The 17,388-nt window shown below is 43.2% G+C and overlaps 5 protein-coding genes across 5 annotated transcripts; 2 read left to right on the forward strand and 3 right to left on the reverse strand.

The window, feature by feature from the left end:
• The first annotated feature begins 335 nt into the window (after positions 1–335).
• LOC104449408 (alpha-L-fucosidase 1) lies at positions 336–3,024 on the forward strand. The gene is made up of 3 exons (XM_010063555.3): positions 336–1,022; positions 1,111–1,350; positions 2,028–3,024. Exons 1-3 carry the CDS (start codon positions 475–477, stop codon positions 2,716–2,718), a joined length of 1,479 nt encoding a protein of 492 aa, XP_010061857.2. The 5' UTR covers positions 336–474; the 3' UTR covers positions 2,719–3,024.
• Positions 3,025–4,264: 1,240 nt separating this feature from the next.
• On the forward strand, positions 4,265–6,469 carry LOC104449432 (alpha-L-fucosidase 1). The gene is made up of 3 exons (XM_010063593.3): positions 4,265–4,812; positions 4,922–5,158; positions 5,553–6,469. The coding sequence occupies exons 1-3, from the start codon at positions 4,265–4,267 to the stop codon at positions 6,241–6,243; spliced, it is 1,476 nt and encodes a 491-aa protein (XP_010061895.2). The 3' UTR covers positions 6,244–6,469.
• A 143-nt stretch (positions 6,470–6,612) lies between these two features.
• LOC104449425 (cytochrome P450 704C1) lies at positions 6,613–10,316 on the reverse strand. Its single transcript, XM_039301503.1, has 6 exons — positions 9,021–10,316; positions 8,731–8,946; positions 8,145–8,429; positions 7,736–8,071; positions 7,066–7,266; positions 6,613–6,935 (listed from the first exon to the last, which is right to left on the reverse strand). Exons 1-6 carry the CDS (start codon positions 9,375–9,377, stop codon positions 6,756–6,758), a joined length of 1,575 nt encoding a protein of 524 aa, XP_039157437.1. The 5' UTR covers positions 9,378–10,316; the 3' UTR covers positions 6,613–6,755.
• Positions 10,317–10,588: 272 nt separating this feature from the next.
• Positions 10,589–12,643, reverse strand: LOC104449416 (pentatricopeptide repeat-containing protein At5g66520). Its single transcript, XM_010063568.3, has one exon. It carries the CDS (start codon positions 12,438–12,440, stop codon positions 10,839–10,841), a length of 1,602 nt encoding a protein of 533 aa, XP_010061870.2. The 5' UTR covers positions 12,441–12,643; the 3' UTR covers positions 10,589–10,838.
• Positions 12,644–13,092: 449 nt separating this feature from the next.
• Positions 13,093–16,536, reverse strand: LOC104449442 (mitochondrial metalloendopeptidase OMA1). The gene is given in 5 exon segments (XM_010063603.3): positions 13,093–13,501; positions 14,628–14,776; positions 14,880–15,143; positions 15,146–15,232; positions 15,718–16,536. Coding segments are annotated over 5 exon segments (1,332 nt in total). The 5' UTR covers positions 16,300–16,536; the 3' UTR covers positions 13,093–13,251.
• Between the last annotated feature and the right edge of the window lie 852 nt (positions 16,537–17,388).

Consider the following 17,388-nt stretch of genomic DNA (forward strand, 5'->3'; position numbering starts at 1 on the left):
ATCAATAGGATCATCAAAATATCCTTAACAAATATCTCTATATATATATATAATAGTGGAGATTACATAGGTTTAGACTTGATTTGATAATCAAGGGGAGACATACATGCAATCTTGCAATATATACATAATCAACAAAATCATCAAAAAATCCTTAACAAGTGAGAATTATCTTAAAGAAATTCCCAATTATTTGTAACACCATCAATCCAAAATCAGACCCGACAACATCAATAACTTGAGCCGCACTATTGAGGAAGCATCATAAGCAAAGTTCCAATCAAAATCACAATCAAAATCAATTTCGCTCGCCTAACTTTTTGCTTCTCTTTTGGCCTGGCTCAACTCCCAACTTGCTATTCGGTCCCTTTAACTCATCTCTCGTCTCCATTCATTACATTGCCCCCACATTAATCAATCACAAAAGCAGAGGGAACAAACAAACGCACTCGAGAAACGACCATTTTGCCAATTATGGTTAAGCTTGCACGCTCTTCGTGCCTTACATCATTGGTCTTGCTCTCCTCGTTCGCATTCGCCGTTTCGACGAGAGAGCGAGTCCCGACTCCCCCGTTGCCGATCCTCCCTCTCCCCTCGTACTCCCAGCTCAAATGGCAGCAGAGAGAGATCATCATGTTCTTCCACTTCGGCGTCAACACCTTCACCGACTCCGAGTGGGGGACCGGGCACGAGGACCCGGCTATATTCGACCCGGTTGGCCTCAACGCGAACCAGTGGGTGAGTGCGGCCGCGGACGCCGGGATCTCGCTCGTAATCTTGACTGCGAAGCACCACGACGGGTTCTGCTTGTGGCCTTCCAAGTACACCGATCACTCGGTGGAGAGCAGCCATTGGAAGGGCGGGAAGGGGGACGTGGTTCGAGAGTTTGTGGATGCAGCTAAGGCTCACGGGGTCGATGCAGGGCTGTACTTGTCCCCGTGGGATAGGCACGAACCGAGATATGGTCACTCCCTGGAGTACAATGAGTTTTACTTGGCGCAACTACAAGAGCTTCTCACCAAGTAAGATTCAAATCAAGATGAGTTTTGATCGGATGTGAATATCATCTAGTAGCGCAATGCATCATGCCATGATTTTCGTCTTGCTTAGGTACGAGAGCGTGAGGGAGATATGGTTCGACGGAGCGAAGGGTTCAAATGCACCGAACATGACCTATTACTTCACGGAGTGGTTCTCGATGGTGAAGGAGTTGCAGAGCTCGATCAACATATTCTCGGATGCAGGTCCTGACGTGAGGTGGGTCGGGAATGAGAACGGATCTGCAGGGACTACTTCTTGGGCCACCATCAACGGGACTGCTCTCTCCATCGGGAATGCCAGCATCGAAAGGTAAGCCTATCCGATCCCTCTCCTAGTGCGCAACCTTTCCTCCCATTATCTTTTCCCCCGCCCAGTTTTTCCCTCAGATGCGACGTGTACATACCCCGAAAATCAATCACGACCCTCGATCCTGACCCGGACATGGTGGCATTGGATGTAATAAAGGCCGAGGTCGAGGGCTGTTTATTTGAGCTTTGTCGGTGGCGTATCCGCAATCATAAATTCCTCGAAGAAATAAGTGGAGAACTAATTAAATTAGGTACCGACATGGAATATATTATGAACAAAGAGGAAGTACTGACTACTGAGTAGAGAGAGGCCATAATGGAGTGACGACTCGGCATAATCAAAAGACCAAACTTGTTCTAGTACCAAAGCCTTTCGGTACCTATCATTGATTGATGCTGTAGTTGTGCAGAAGCAAATTCAAACATTCGTCACAAAAATGTCATAAAAAGGGGCGCCGATTTGCCCTTTTCTCGGACTTTGACAAGCGTGGGTAGGTTAAACTTACCTAAAGTAAGAGGAGGAAATCATCCAGCTGTCAAAAGTACGGGTTCGCTCACTTGTTTTCAGAACTATCGATTCATCCGGTTCAACACATTAGGATGAGATAAAGCTCCTGATGATTTTTCTTCTTCTTTCCTTTCGCTTGATGGATCCCGGTTCTCTTGTCGATTGGCTAGGTATCTAAGTACTGGCGATCCAAGGGGGACTGATTATATTCCGCCGGAGTGCGACGTCTCAATTAGAAAAGGATGGTTCTGGCACAAGTCGCAGTCCCCGAAAAGGCTAAGCGAACTGCTCCAAATATATTACAACTCGGTGGGGCGAAACTGCGTGATGCTTCTCAACGTGCCGCCGAACACGACGGGCCTCATATCCGAGACGGACGTGCACAGATTGAAAGAGCTGAGGAATGCGTTGGACACCATCTTCTCGGTCAATTTAGCAGAGAGATGCTCCGTAAAAGCGAGCAGCCGGAGAGGAGGCAAGGACGGCGGGTTCGGGCCCGAGAACGTGCTGGACAGCGACCACCTGTGGACGTATTGGGCACCAGGGGACAAAGACGACGACAAGGACCGCTGGATCGAGATTAGGGGGGCGGCCGGCGGGCTCAGATTCAACGTGATCAGGATCCAGGAGGCGGTGGGGCTCGGTCAGCGGATCGGACGGCACGAGATCTACGTGGATGGCAAGAAGGTGGTTCAAGGGACGACGGTGGGATACAAGAGGCTTCACAGGCTCGAGGGAGGCGTGGTCAGCGGCAGCGTGGTGAGGGTCAGGATCACGGAGTCGAAGGGCTTGCCCCTCGTCTCTTCCATCGGCCTGCATCTCGACCCGTACTGGCAACCCAAGGATGGGAACTGGTTCTGATGAAATGAAAATGGCCGTGGAGAGGGATCGGCGCACGCGATGAAGGTACTTGTGAATTGAATTTGTCCTTAAAAGAAGAAAATGGAAAGTCAAACCTTTGCAAGTGTGCCATCAAAGCTTGATCTACCTATCATCTTATCCATGTTATTCTTCAACACAATCTCTTTTGATATATTACAAATGTGAACGATGAATTTTTTTACTAGAATAGTCAAATAGTTTCGATTTCTCGTGCACTTGAATACTTTGTTAGACATGGCACCGTGCCTTAATTCGTGATTTGTGGTGCACCCGCATGTTATCGAATGTGATGTCTAGCAATTTATGGCATGCTTAATATCTATCACATCGAGAACAATTAGGCATCACGAATGTGTGGTGCGATACCCTTTTCTATAATCAAGTTATAAAACTTATCAAATCGATTAATTAAGTATTTTCATTAATTGCACGTTTTGAAAGTTTTAAAACTCGATTACACTTTTGTAATAAATTTTAGGAGTTAATTGCAATTTTTGAAAATTTTAAAATCAAATTGCACTTTCATAATATTTTTTAGGATTTTCAGTACACTTATTCCATTATTCAAGAATGAAGCTATATAGAGAATGATAAAACTTTGCTTGCCGATCTCTTACATCAGCAACACCTTCCCTATAGTGAGACAGCAGTTTGGTTAATTTTTTAATTGAATCTTTAAATATTCTCTTTAGATGAATTATAGTGCTTTTATGAGATTCTTGAGAATGCATATGAGAAAGGAAGAAGAAAAAACACCGAAACCTGAGCCAAATGAGACCTGAACTGAAAAGACCCAAAAATTCCAATTCGGTTTGGGTGTCTTTGAGACCCTTCATGTATGGCACGTGTAATCATTTGCACATAATCATCGATAGTGTGTTATAAATACTTTAAGTGTATCATTTGTAAAAGTACGACCAATCAATCGATTAAAGAACAGCTAATGTTTCATTTCCTTACCAAGTTTTCGCATATCTAAGCTTCTTGTCATTGAATTTCTTGTCTACAAAGTAACAAGAAATCCTTCAAACCTTTCAAGAAGTGGTTACAGATGCCCTACGTCACTAATTCAAGACATTCGACTGTGCACCAAATTAAACCCCACAAGTTAATTTATTCTTAAATTTGCTGTCTTTTTGTTCCCTTTTCGGAATTTCCACATTGGGCAGGGAGAACCCAAAAAATAAAGAGTAAATCATACCCAATCATCTTTTCGGGGTCCTTTTTGAAGCTCAAGGCGAAGAGCCAAAATCAATCAAACCCGTGAACGATAGCGACCGACAAATCCAAAACCGAACGTGACGACATGAGTCACCATAATGTGAAACCATCCAAAGCAACATGCCAATCCAAATCGAATCACTCCTCATCTTTGGCTTCTCTTTTGGCCTGACTCGATTCCGAGAATCTCAACTTCCGACTTCTGTCCGGTTCGCTAACTCATCTCGTGTCCGTTCATTACATGCCTATCATACAGTATTAACATTAATCATCACTAAACAGAAAGCAAACACGCTAGTCAATCATGGTTAAGCTTCCGCATGCTTTGTTCCTAACAACATTAGTCCTTCACTTATCGTTCACATTGGCCATTTCGGCGAGAGGGCAAGTCCCGACTCCCCCGTTGCCAATTCTCCCTCTCCCGTCGTACTCGCAGCTCAAATGGCAACAGAGAGAGATCATCATGTTCCTCCACTTCGGCGTCAACACCTTCACTGGCTATGAGCGGGGGACCGGGCACGAGGACCCGGCCATATTCAACCCGGTTGGCCTCGACACGAACCAGTGGGTGAGCGCGGCCGTGGATGCCGGGATCTCCCTCATGATCTTGACTGCTAAGCACCACGACGGGTTTTGCTTGTGGCCTTCAAAGTACACCGATCACTCCGTGGAGAGGAGCCGTTGGAAAGACGGAAAGGGGGATGTGGTCTGGGAGTTTGTGGATGCGGCTAAGGCTCGCGGGGTCGATGTTGGGCTGTACTTGTCCCCGTGGGATAGGCACGAACCAAGATATGGTCACATCTTGGAGTACAATGAGTATTACTTGGCTCAATTACAAGAGCTTCTCACCAAGTAAGATCAAAAACAAGATAACGTTTGATCGAATAGTGAATATTGTTCGGTATGGCAATGCATGCCGTGATTTTTCTCTTTTTCTGAATTATGTGTTATGTGGTCTTAGCTACGGGAGTTTGAGGGAGATATGGTTTGACGGATTCAAGAATTCAACGCTAAACATGACGTACTACTTCACGGAGTGGTTCTCGATGGTGAAGGAGTTGCAGAGCTCGATCAACATATTCTCGGATGCAGGTCCTGACGTGAGGTGGGTCGGGAATGAGGATGGAATTGCAGGGACCACTTGTTGGGCCACCATCAACAGGACCTCTCTCTCCATTGGGAATGCCAGCATTGAAGGGTAAGCCTCTCTAATGTCCCTTTCTTCAACCATAATTAGCGATGCGTGCTACATGTACGTACACCAAAAACGAATCGCAACACCTGATACACGACCACATACAGGGAGAAGGGCTTTTTCCCCTCTTCGGAAGGTCACGGTCGGGCTTTTCCCCTGTTTAATCTTTCGAGGAACCTAAATGCAAATAGCCGTATTAAACTAAAGCAAGTAATCATCCGGCTATCAAAAGTATGGTCTCGCTCACTTGTTTTTAAGACTACTAATTGGTCTAGTTAAATATAACAAGATAAGAAAAGCTCTTAATCATTTTTCTTTTTGATCTCCTTTCACTTTAATTTTTCTTTTCTAATAAGAAGAAAGATGATGGATTTCGACTCTCTTGCTGATTGGTCAGGTATCTTAACGTTGGTGATCCAAGAGGGACCCATTATCTACCGGCAGAATGTGACGTCACAATTAGAGATGGATGGTTCTGGCACAAGTCAGAATCTCCAAAAAAACTAAGCAAACTCCTCCAAATATATTACAATTCGGTGGGACGAAATTGCGTGCTACTTCTCAACGTGCCACCAAACACAACAGGCCTCCCACCAGAGACGGACGTGCACACATTGAAAGAGTTGAGGACCGCATTGGACACCATCTTCTCAGTCAATTTAGCAGAGAAATGCTCCGTTAAAGCGAGCAGCCAGAGAGGAGGCGAGGACGGTGGGTTCGGGCCTGAGAATGTGCTGGACAGCGACCACTTGTGGACCTATTGGGCTCCAGTAGATGAAGACGATGCTCAGGACCACTGGATCGAGATGAGGGGGGCGGACGGAGGGCTCAGATTCAACGTGGTCAGGATTCAAGAAGCAGTGGGGCTTGGTCAACGGATCAAGCGGCACGAGATCTACGTGGATGGCAAGAAGGTAGCTCAAGGGACCACGGTGGGGCACAAGAGGCTTCACAGGCTCAAAGGAGGCGTGGTCCAAGGTAGTGTGGTGAGGATCAGGATCACTGAATCGAAGGGCTTGCCTCTCGTCTCTTCCATCGGCCTGCATCTTGACCCGTTTTGGCAACCCAAGGATGTGAAGGTCCCTTAGCTTAGCAGACACACCATAATAAAGAGAAAATGTAAGGTGCCCTCTTTTTCTCCGAAGCTGAAAAATGTAAAAGCAAGAAAGAGAAATGGAAATTCCCAACCTCGCAGAACTAGCGTCATAATCTGGTACAACAGTTCTCTCCCTTTATTTCCCTCACAGGAAGGAATGAAATCGGTGTGCACATGTGTCAGCGCACGCATGTGCACATTGAAGAGACCTATTGAGACATGTGAGCTGCCCTGTCCTTATCTATCACGTGACATTATAGGAAGCAAGATGTCTTTACTATTGCATAGCTGAGGAGCTAACTCAGTCACCCTACTACACGTCAGACATCTCAAACTTTTATTTAAAGGTTACTCCCGCAACAAGATGAAGTAGGTATTTGATTTCATAAAAAGAACATAGAAGTACCATCAGCTGGAATCATACATCTACGGAGCAAAGGTTTTCAAGCAATACATATACACGCGAGAAAGGAATCGACCGGCAAAAAATGACTTCAAATATCTTCAGAACCTAGGAAGTGCGTGCAAATGAAGCCCCCCATCCATGTGAAGGGTGAACATAGTCCGATATGTCGCCTCCTTCTCATCGACAAGGTTGAACTTGAAAAAGTACACCAGAAGGGCAGCCAAGATCTTCATTTGTCTGTAAGCAAACTCTTTACCCAGGCAAATCCTGGGCCCGGCCTGATAGAGTACAAGCATTTCGAGTTTTAAAGTTCAAAACTGGAATGCTAATTTGTTGTTCAACTTAAGATCGACACTTGGGAACACAGTGAATTTCCAAGCGACCTCAAACTCAAAATAATTCAATAACCTGAAATGCAGTGAACTTGAAAGGACTTTCTGGTCGGAAGACTCTGTCTTCCAGCCACCGCTCAGGATGAAACGTCTCTGCATCATCTCCCCATACGTAGGTCATCCTTCCCATGGCATAAGTCAAGTAGTTGACACCATCTCCCTTCTTGACTTTGAAGCCATCAGGTAGAATATCATCCGCTGATGCACACTTGCCATCCTAAATTGCTAAAAGCGGGTAAGCCCCAAAGTTTTGAACTAAAATAACTACATTTCTAGGATGCTATGTCACAATTCATTTCTGATGGTATCACTAATACATGACAATGGGATACCAATGTAAAATTTTCTTTCATCGAGCAAAGGTCACAATTTAATCCCTTCAGCTTTTCATTTCCCAACTTAAGTTTCTGTTATAGCACTGACTTCCTAGCTGGATGAGCAAGAGAGTGTAGAGTATGGATCTGACTCTTTTCTAAGGTAGGTAGTCAATTAGAAGTCCAAAAGACAGTATATCAATCTGGGTCTAAGCCTTCTAAGGTATCAGCTGTGACTCATCAAGCGCTGCATGGAAGGTTAGTGAGAAAAAAAGGAGCAAAAAGGAAGTAGTCAACGATTAACTCTCATCAACTAAGGACTGCTAGCATTCCAGTTGCCAGATTTTCACAGAGGAACCAACCACATCTTACCACTGGCACAGCCGGGTATAGTCTGAGAGTCTCAGTTAGAGCTGCGTGCAGATAATGCATCCTGTCTAAGGCCTCTTCCGTCATCGATTCCACAAATTCCTCAGCAGAGATATTATCCTCTGATCCAGTCGCCCTTCTAACATCATGGGCAACCTTATCTTGAAGGTAAGGATGTTTACAGAGAATGTAAAAGAACCAAGTGAGAGTGTTGGCGGATGTATCTCGACCAGCGATGATAAAATTGAGAGTTATATCCCTCAAGTATTTGTCAGTCATTTTCTCGGGGTCATTCTCACTATCAATCAAAAATCTTGACAGTATGTCTTCTTTACCACTCTGCAGCCAGAAGCAAATCTAGTAACAGAAAGCGGAAGAACAGATAATTGATAATTAACAGAAGTGTACTCACATCAATCATTCCAGTTCTCAACTGCTCCTTCTTGTGGCAGATTAATTCAAAGATGAATTCGTCAATAGTTCTGAGATTTCGCTTGAGAGAAGCTTCCAGACCAACATTTAAGAACCTTTTGACTTTCCACAGGATATCAACATATCGCCAGTACACAATCGCATTAGAATCATCAAAAGCCTTGGTAAAACTGCTCACAGAATCATCTAAGCCAGATAAAGTATTTAGTTCCACTCCAAATCCAACCTTGAATATCAAGTCTAAAGTTGATTTCATCAGCAAATCCTGCCAACAAAAAGGAATGATTGATATTTAGCTGAGTGATAGCCATACACCATGGTAAATATTTGTATATCAACTTCAAGGAATGATTGATTTATATTTGGCTGAATGGATAGACATAAAAAGTAAGTGCAAGAATTTATGTGAGAAACCATCTTAATTCTATGCGTGTATGCTCTTCCCATCTGCAACATGCAATTGGGGGCAAATTTTGATGTGACATCCCTCTAGAGATCTTCAATTAGATTTTTTGCAACCATGACATCAGAACCCTAATATATGTAGTTTATACATGCCACAAAACCTGCATGTCTATTATTTGCTTTGCTCCTGCTACTGCTGATATCTTCATAATTAATTTAACAGCATTTCTCAGGAATATTGAAGTACTGAAGTCTTTCAAAACTTTCGTAGAGAACTCATAGCTTGCAAGCTTTCGTTGCTGGCGCCATTTTTCTCCATCCACAGCAAAAATACCATCACCAAATAGATCTCTCATGATTCCACAATTGTATTTCCCCTGAAATGGCAAAGGAGCTGTCAGAACAACAGCAATGAATGATCAAGCTAACAGACAATAAAGGCTTTCAGTACCTTGCCATAATTAGAGAAGTTAGTTTTCAGAATGTACTCAATATTCACTGGATCGGCAGTGTAAATTTCACTGTGCGTTGGCACAATCAGCCTGTAAGTGCTGTATCTCCGTGCAAGCAATGTTTGGTAATCAAAGAGATCATTGAAGTGTATTAGTTGATTAAAGATTGGACCTCCGATTGGAGGCCTTTGATTATTTGACAAGAACTCTCTTATGTAGATGAATGAATAATTAACAACATATATCAACACAAGAAGAAGACATCCTCCAAGCACAGCTAAAACAATATTAGCTGCCTGGAGTAGTCCAGCAACAAGGAAGAAGATGACAGAAAGAAGATAGAGGGCACGAATCATGACGAGTGATGAATGGTGATTCTGTAAACAAAGGATGCACAAATTATGAAAAGCTTTTAACCATCATTTATACTGCTTAATCAGGCTTTATTTTGTACCCCTATGGTGTCTTGAGCAAAGGCAAAATGTCATTTTCTCATCGCGTCATTGTTATCTTTTCCGTGAAGGACCTGAAAACTTGACCAGATAATTGTTTCATGTAGTGACAGAAGTTTCTGCCATTAAAGACCCCAGCTTTGTTTTATTCATAGTTATTATGGATGGGTTTAACCTTAAAGACAAAGGAAAGCTTTTTATATTGATAGGGAATGTGCACGTTTTTGGATCAGCCTCAAGTATTCTATTCTAAAGTTGACATAATATACTCCACTGTTTCCCACACATTCAGATCTATCATATTTAAAGGGGAATCAAATGGTTATTTTAGTGCAAAAACATCATTTATGCTGGTCCCTCCAACTGGATAAGACCTACAAAACCATGCCTTATTTTTCAGTCCAAGGAAATGATGGAATTAAATTTTGCTTACAGCTTGATTGTTTCAGCTTAAGAGAAAGCAATAAACAATTTTTTGTTTTACTGCCAAAGTTTAAAATAACTTCGTAATTTCAAAAATTGTGAAAAGACTATATGCGAATCTACGTATTAATATACACTGTGAAAGTTTCAAATGTTTTGGATTTTTTAAAAAGTCAAAATATGTGAGCCACAAAAGTTTGATTAAAACAAAACAAAAAAAGTAAAACTCAGTCTGACAGACCCAATAATCAAATTCAATTCATCCAACAGAACACAGAGATATAAGGATGGCTATGGTCGACAGTGAACACTGCACTGGAAATGCATCTTGATTAGAATGCCTGGAGGCTGGGAAAGACTCAAACCAACACGAGTCAGTCTCTTACAATCTAGAAAAGTGCAAGCCTTCTACAATATCAAGCTTCGATAGAAGTGTTTTCCAATTAATGTTAGCCACTAAGTAACAACGATATAAGTTAAAAAAGCCCCAGTCAATTTCAGGTTGCTTCACGGTCTTGATCTTTGATCAGCAAAATCTTGATGAATTATTGGCTTAGCAACTTCCACAAGCCCAAGAAACATGAAACTAATGGGAGGACATACAAAAATCTGGATTTTGCGGCGAAACTAATAAGCACAAATATAGATTTGTTACAAAGTAAAGCTATTGCAGAAAAGAGAATATACCTTGAAAGGCTTTGTATTTCTTAATGATGCCTTGACGCATCTTAGTTCTGAGTCTTCTGACAATGCTGAATCTATGAACACTAAGACCTTTCAACCCATATTTACAGAAGGAGTTTCCCAGAAACTTATGGCACTTCTTAAGTCCTGGAAACGCTTCTATTGTGCTGACATTTGATTAATGTAGAGGAAAATGAATGTCGTTTTGATCTTTAGAGGACAGGCATCCAGCCGTCACTTAAACCATCCACATATACATCAGCACCGATCACCTAGACAAGTCAAAACAAAGAGCAATTCCTCAATCCTCACTTCAGATGATCCTCTCACTGAGAATTCATGAACAATCCCATCAATCTCTATCATGCTATGTCCAGGAACTTCTTTCCTTATTTGTCTCCCTTTCATGAGGGACTTGATGGCCTTTAAATCCTTGAGTCTACCAGCTTTGGCATACATATCTCGCAAGCTCACATAGAATACATGGTTCAGAGGATCCAAATCAATTAAGTACTTTGCCACCCTTTCTCCTAACTCGAAATTACCATGCATTTGACAGCCAGCAAGCAGTGCACCCCAAACAAACACATCAGGCTCCATGGGCATGCTTTCTATGAGCCGTTCAGCCTCTTCAAAAAGTCCTGCTCTGCCAAGCGTATCAACCATGCAAGCATAGTGATAAACCTGAGGCTCTATTGAGTAAACACGGTTCATCACATCAAAATACCAGCGGCCTTTCTGGACCAAACCGGAATGAGCACAAGCTGACAAAAGTGCAACAAAGGTCACATGGTTGGGCTTCATTCCTAATTTTTCCATCTCTTTGAAAAGACTAGAAGCCTCTTCACAAAATCCGTGAAGTGCAAACACAGATATCATAGCTGTAAATGCCAAGCTGTCCCTATTGGGCATTTTTCTGAAGATCTCAAGTGCTCTGTCCACAGCTCCGCATTTACCATACATGTCAATTAGAGCTGTTTGAATAACCATGTCGCACTCTATGCCACTTCTACTCAAGTAGGTGTGCACCCATTTCCCATGATCAAGCGCACCAAGCGAAGCACAAGCTGAGAGGACGCTCGCAATGGTAATCTTATCGGGTCTAACAACATCACCGCCAGCACTTTGCATTTCATGGAAAAACTGCAAAGCCTCCTTCGGCCTGCCCCCCTGAGCAAAACCCGTAATGATCGAATTCCAAGTCACGATATTCCTTTGCTCCATCCTCCTATACAGTTCCAATGCAGCATCCAGGTTTCCACTTCTCAGATACCCCATAATCATCGAGTTCCACGAAACGACATCCTTATCCAACATTTCATCGAACAACTTGCGAGCACAGTGTGCCAGAGAACACCGCGCGGAATACATAGAAATCATGGAATTGTTAATGTAAACATCGCGACCGAATCCGAACTTCACGACTTGGCCATGGACGGCCTGTCCTGCGCCAGTGTCGACTCGTCTCGCGCATTCCTTCAGAAGGAACGGAAAAGTGAGGCGATCAGGCGAAATGCCGTCGCCAACCATCCGCTTATACAAACCAAGAGAACGGCACGACCCTTTCTCACTGTCGCGAGCATATGCCTTGGACGAATAAGCTCTGATCATGACGTTGTAGACATAGATGTTCGGGTGCTTTATCCACCTGAAAACAGAGGCGGCGTAGCTGAGAGAGCCGGAAGGAGAGAGAGCGCAGAAGGAGAGGAGACGGGCGAGGAGGGAATGAGCGTCGTGGCTGGGAATGTACGGCGATTTGGTCAGCTGGGCATGGATTTGTTTGAGCTCTCTCATGTTTGAGCATCCATCGATCAACCGCGAGATTGCAGCCGCGAAACTCGGACATCGGAGTTCGAGCATCTGCGCCCGTTACCGCTGCTAGAGTTGACAATCACGAAGGCGCCACGGGAAGACTACACCCTACTCGTCGAGCCATTTCAGGTGTCGTCGACGAGTCAAAGGATATCGAGAATCTTGTCTGTGCAATGAAGGCTCCATGGCTTCGGAAAAAGTTGTCCAATGTCCAACGACCGTGTCTTGATCTGTCGTTCTGGTTCGTGCACGATCGGTTAACATGTTGACAAATGTGATGAAAGCACCAACATATTTCAACATTCATAATTGAAAAATTAACACAAATAATCTATAATTTTAATTTAATGTGCAATTTAATCGAACATTTTTATATAGTTAAAGGATTAAATTTAATATATACCAAAAATTTAAGAAATAAATTGCACACTAAGTCACAAATTATTTGTGTCGTTATCCTTTCATAATTTGGACAGTGATCGAAATCAACCAAGCATAAAGCTGGTTGTGCCTGTCTGGTATTTTTAAACGGGTTTCAGGAGAAACTTTACGCATCTATTGTGTTGAATGACCTGAAAGACCTTTGCATTCAGATAGTTCATTCAGCTGAATTGGCCTCGACCTTGTTGAGGTGTTCTATAAGCACAGCCCAAAAGCTTAAGCACCCAGAAAATGAAGAGGTATTTGGCGAAAAAGAAAATAGAACAACGAAACGACACAAGAAAATAGTTTTTACAGTTGAAGGAAAATGGGAAACAATTGAAAATAACCCAAAGTAACCACAAACAACAATTATTCTTGTACATGCTCTCTCTTCCTCTCTTTAAGGGGTATTATTCCTGTACATGCCAATGATACCCTACAAGAACCCTTCAATTCCGCGCCCTGCTATAGCCTCCCTGTACAAAGTGAGAGCTTCTTCCATGACCGGTGCTTGAGCCAGCAATTGCGCTCTCTTTTTCCCAGATGGATGAGTAGAAAGATAGTCTCTAAGCGCCGAGTCTCCAGTCACCTTACCCAACTTCTCAAATACTTTAGGTGCCACTCGAGGATCATACCCAGCAGAAGCAATTACCAGCAAGCCAATATAATCTGCTTCCATCTCCATCCTAACAATTCAGAAGTAGGAAAATCTTTAGAAAATTAAGCATCAATAGCTAATAAAACCAGTATGTCAGTTTGCTGGGCATCATAATCACCATGAGAAAACCGCATCATAGCCTCATTGCTTACAGAAGAGGTTTAATTAGACTGCTGGATTAACTAAATTAAATAGAAGATCATAAGAAGTTGCACTAAATCAAATTAAGACGTCATAAACAGGAGACCGTCCATCGTACATATGCAAATTTTCCCTGATCTTCCCCAGAGACTCCACAAAACAGCATGATAAACAGCGTTACTCAGAGTCACTGGCAACAAGTAATACTCTATTACAGACAGAAAAAACCAGGTTTGGATGAGATCAGGTTTGCAGGACTTGTGAATGCCTTTAATAGTAGAGCATATGCAGCAAATAATTTACATCCACAGGGACCAAAAGCAATTACTAAAAGCCGACTCCCAAATTTCAAACATTCAAAGTAAAATGCAAGGGCCAACCCATGGTTATATACTCTATTTTACATAAACAGATTCTCCATTCTGCCCCCAAAGCAAAGGCAATCAATCCCATATTTACAGCTGCAAAGTCTTTTTAGCAACAGGAGGGGTCACAGGAGACTGGGACTTGAGTATACAAACTCATTAAAGGGTGGCAGTCCGTTGATTATACACCACACTTCATTTTCCTACATATTTCTTGTATGGCCAAGAGCCCCCGAAAAGGAAAACCGGGGCCAGTTCTTTGTTGAGAAATATTTTCCAACAGATCGACTTCAGTAACCGCGTAGAAAGTAGATGGCACTGGCTTAGTCAACTAATCACTCTTAAAAGAAAGTTTATTTCCTAGCAAGTGGCCTTGTGTGCAAAACTTTGATGTCTCAAGTCTAGCAGGAATTTGAAACAATCATCGGAGGTCCACAAATGTTGCATATGACCATCCAAAACCTGCCTATTTAAAGTCAAAGGAAGGTTCCCATTACCATGCAAAATCAGAAGAAAGGACTTACCGCCCATCCAGAGAAGAAAGAAGAATTTATTTGCCAGAAGAAAGGGGGTTGGGGAAGAGAGAGAGAGAGAGAGACGCTCCAGCTAAACAGCCAACAAAAATAGAGGGTAGATGGTGATACGTACTTCCTTGAGAATGGGAGCCTTAAGAAAAGAGACGACATTGTGTTGACAATGTCAGGCATGACAAATTGATAAAGTATCAACTGTATGATCGCAAACCAAAGATTCTTTGTAATTGTCTCAGCTGAGTGTCTGGCCACAGCATGCGCCACCTGATTCAGCAATAAAGAGAAATTCTCTTAATTATTGGATGGATACTGCAAATTCAATCTATCCGATGAGGTTCAATATTCCATGAATCAAGTTGATACCTACCTCATGTCCAATTATTGTTGCTATCTCTGCATCTGTCCTAAAATGTTCCAAAAGTCCTGTGAACACAACAATCTTCCCACCCGGCAGGCAGAATGCATTCACCACAGGCTCATTCACCACCAAGACCTCCCAATTGAGGCCCTCCAGATGTGAGGTCGTGGGCTTCGATCCGCGCTCATGACCCTTCTTCCTGCTTTGGTCAACCCACCTATCATCAAGAAGCTCCTCCTCCCGGGACCAAGTCTCCCCCAGCTTTCTGGTGTTTTATCACTCAGTGCCATCAGAGTATCATGAGCACCTCTCTCACTGCCCTCAAAAGCTTCTGGGGAGGCATAATTTATATCACGCCAAACCTGCATCCATGTAAATACCAAAGTTTCAACGGAAACCAAAATGGTAGAACAGCCAGCAGCCATTAATTAGAAAAAGCATATGGCATCTTCCACAGGAGCCACTTATGAAAATTATTGCAGAACCACAGAAAAGATTGATCAACTATAGGACTCCACTAGCACATCTCCTACTGTGAAAAGGTTTAGTCTTTAAGTTCAGAAATACTCATGAAATTCATTAGGATAATTAAAGCATAGAACTTCACTGGTTATCTCCCAATCTCATCGGATGTCCACAAAGAGACAACTTTACCGATTATCATTAACATTCGAATATTTGTCGGTCTCCTTGATCATAGATTCAGAGATTAGAGGTGACCAAAACACTCAAAACATCGATCTGCAACAGAAGATAGGAAATAAATTAAAGAAAACTACTGAAAGAGGCTAAGCAGTGCATTCAAATGATCAATTGTCAGCCGATCAATTCTTCCTTTTGGACGAACCTGTTCATGCCTCAAGCCTCTCTGCAGCGCCTCGATGATATCTTTGGCGATCAATCTGACCCGGACGCTCTCCGGGTGGATCGGCGGCAGTATTTTGCCCTTGAAAGAAGCCTTAATCTGCTCGAACTGCGACTCCCCGAGCCTCCTCTCCAGGTCTCGGGACAAGAGCACGAAATGCCTCCGCTTCGTGTACGGCACGTCCTCCAAGTTCCCGAAGTACACCGTGACGAAAGCCCCCGACCCCACCAGGACCACGATCAGCACGTTCCTAGGGTTCCGGAACCACCGCTTCGGCCCGCGCGGCTGGAAATGCTGCACCTGGTATCGGTCCACGTAGTAGAATCGCCTCGCCCCGCTCGACAACGGATTCCCCTGGCTCCTGCCGATCCCGCCGTAGTAGCCGAACCGGCGAGGAACCAGAGGCAGGCACGGAGCGACGTCGGGAGCGAGTCTCGACGCGCCGGAAGCGAGACCCGACTGCCCGGCCCGGCGGATCCGCGGGCCTTGCTGGAATCGCGCCGAGGTCCGAGCGAGATTGCGGAAGGCGTCGAGCGCGGACCTGGCTCCCTTGAAGAATCCCATCGATCTCCGGCGACCGGCGTCTCTCAGATCATCGACGTCGAATCCGGCGACGGGCTTGGCTTCGTGGCGGCTGCGGCTGCTGCTTGCTGCTGCTGCTGCGAACTTGGAGGAGAAGCGAGAACTAAGGAGGAGTTAAGTTCTAGAGTCTACCGGAACCTGATCGGTGGAGACGGCGTGTGTATGTCACGCGTAACATGACAGTCTAACGACAATCGTGTGATGTCTTTCTTCGATGATCTTGTAATTCGTTTTAATCGGTTGAGGGTCGGTCCAAATCTTTCGAATTGAGCTCCTTGGATGTCATTTCAGCTTTTATACCGGGGACATTCACGTTTGCATTAATTTGAATAACGAAAATAGACACCTAACTTTCTCTGTAACTTTTAAATTCGCATCTAAAAAGTTTTATGTCATTAAAAACTCTAAATTATGTTACTACAATATACATATCCAAAAAATTTCACTTTTATATAAAACGAAATTAGAAGTATTTGTGTCACAATTTTAGAGAATTTTTTTTTTTAGTAGGCGAGGATTATTTTTGTAGTGTCAATACAAGTTTGAGGCATAGGAGTGAAGTATTGCATTGGTCAACCCAACCTTCTTTTCAGGAATTTTTGAATGCATTGCATTTGTTTAAATACCACATCAAGCCGGTTACTAGTGATGCTCATGTTAATAAAGGTATGTATATTATTAAACTCGTGCAATTTACTGTATGGAATGTTGTGAAAATTTTATTATGCTTTCCAAATGTTACTAATACTTAGAAGATGTAGTCGGAAAAGACACGTGCTTGAGTATCGGTTCAGGGTCAATCCTGGACCAACTCTAAACCGGCCCAACCCTGCCGGTCCTGGTCCAGTTCCTAGGGAGACTGGATTGGTCATTGGTCCTAAGATTTCTGAACCAACTGTGCGAATCGGTTTTCAGTTCTAGGAGTTCAGGGTCAGTCCAACCCGGATCAACCCTAATTATATATATTATATATTATATATGATATAATATTTATAATTTTTTCATATAGATAAAATCTTAAAATAAACGGCATCAATAATATTAAACAACTATTTAGTAAGTAATTTAAGT

Source organism: Eucalyptus grandis, chromosome 1, assembly GCF_016545825.1.
Source record: "Eucalyptus grandis isolate ANBG69807.140 chromosome 1, ASM1654582v1, whole genome shotgun sequence".
NCBI lineage: Eukaryota > Viridiplantae > Streptophyta > Magnoliopsida > Myrtales > Myrtaceae > Eucalyptus > Eucalyptus grandis.

Excerpts from the sequence above, each read along its gene's own strand:
- LOC104449408 (XM_010063555.3), top strand. The coding sequence starts at position 475 with ATGGTTAAGCTTGCACGCTCTTCGTGCCTTACATCATTGGTCTTGCTC. Across the intron at positions 1,023-1,110 it reads CTACAAGAGCTTCTCACCAA|GTACGAGAGCGTGAGGGAGA; the intron begins GTAAGATTCAAA and ends CGTCTTGCTTAG. Across the intron at positions 1,351-2,027 it reads GGGAATGCCAGCATCGAAAG|GTATCTAAGTACTGGCGATC; the intron begins GTAAGCCTATCC and ends TCGATTGGCTAG.
- LOC104449432 (XM_010063593.3), top strand. The coding sequence starts at position 4,265 with ATGGTTAAGCTTCCGCATGCTTTGTTCCTAACAACATTAGTCCTTCAC. Across the intron at positions 4,813-4,921 it reads TTACAAGAGCTTCTCACCAA|CTACGGGAGTTTGAGGGAGA; the intron begins GTAAGATCAAAA and ends ATGTGGTCTTAG. Across the intron at positions 5,159-5,552 it reads GGGAATGCCAGCATTGAAGG|GTATCTTAACGTTGGTGATC; the intron begins GTAAGCCTCTCT and ends CTGATTGGTCAG.
- LOC104449425 (XM_039301503.1), bottom strand. The coding sequence starts at position 9,377 with ATGATTCGTGCCCTCTATCTTCTTTCTGTCATCTTCTTCCTTGTTGCT. Across the intron at positions 8,430-8,730 it reads AGCAAATAATAGACATGCAG|GATTTGCTGATGAAATCAAC; the intron begins GTTTTGTGGCAT and ends TTTTGTTGGCAG. Across the intron at positions 8,072-8,144 it reads TGAGAACTGGAATGATTGAT|AGTGGTAAAGAAGACATACT; the intron begins GTGAGTACACTT and ends TTCTGGCTGCAG.
- LOC104449416 (XM_010063568.3), bottom strand. The coding sequence starts at position 12,440 with ATGCTCGAACTCCGATGTCCGAGTTTCGCGGCTGCAATCTCGCGGTTG.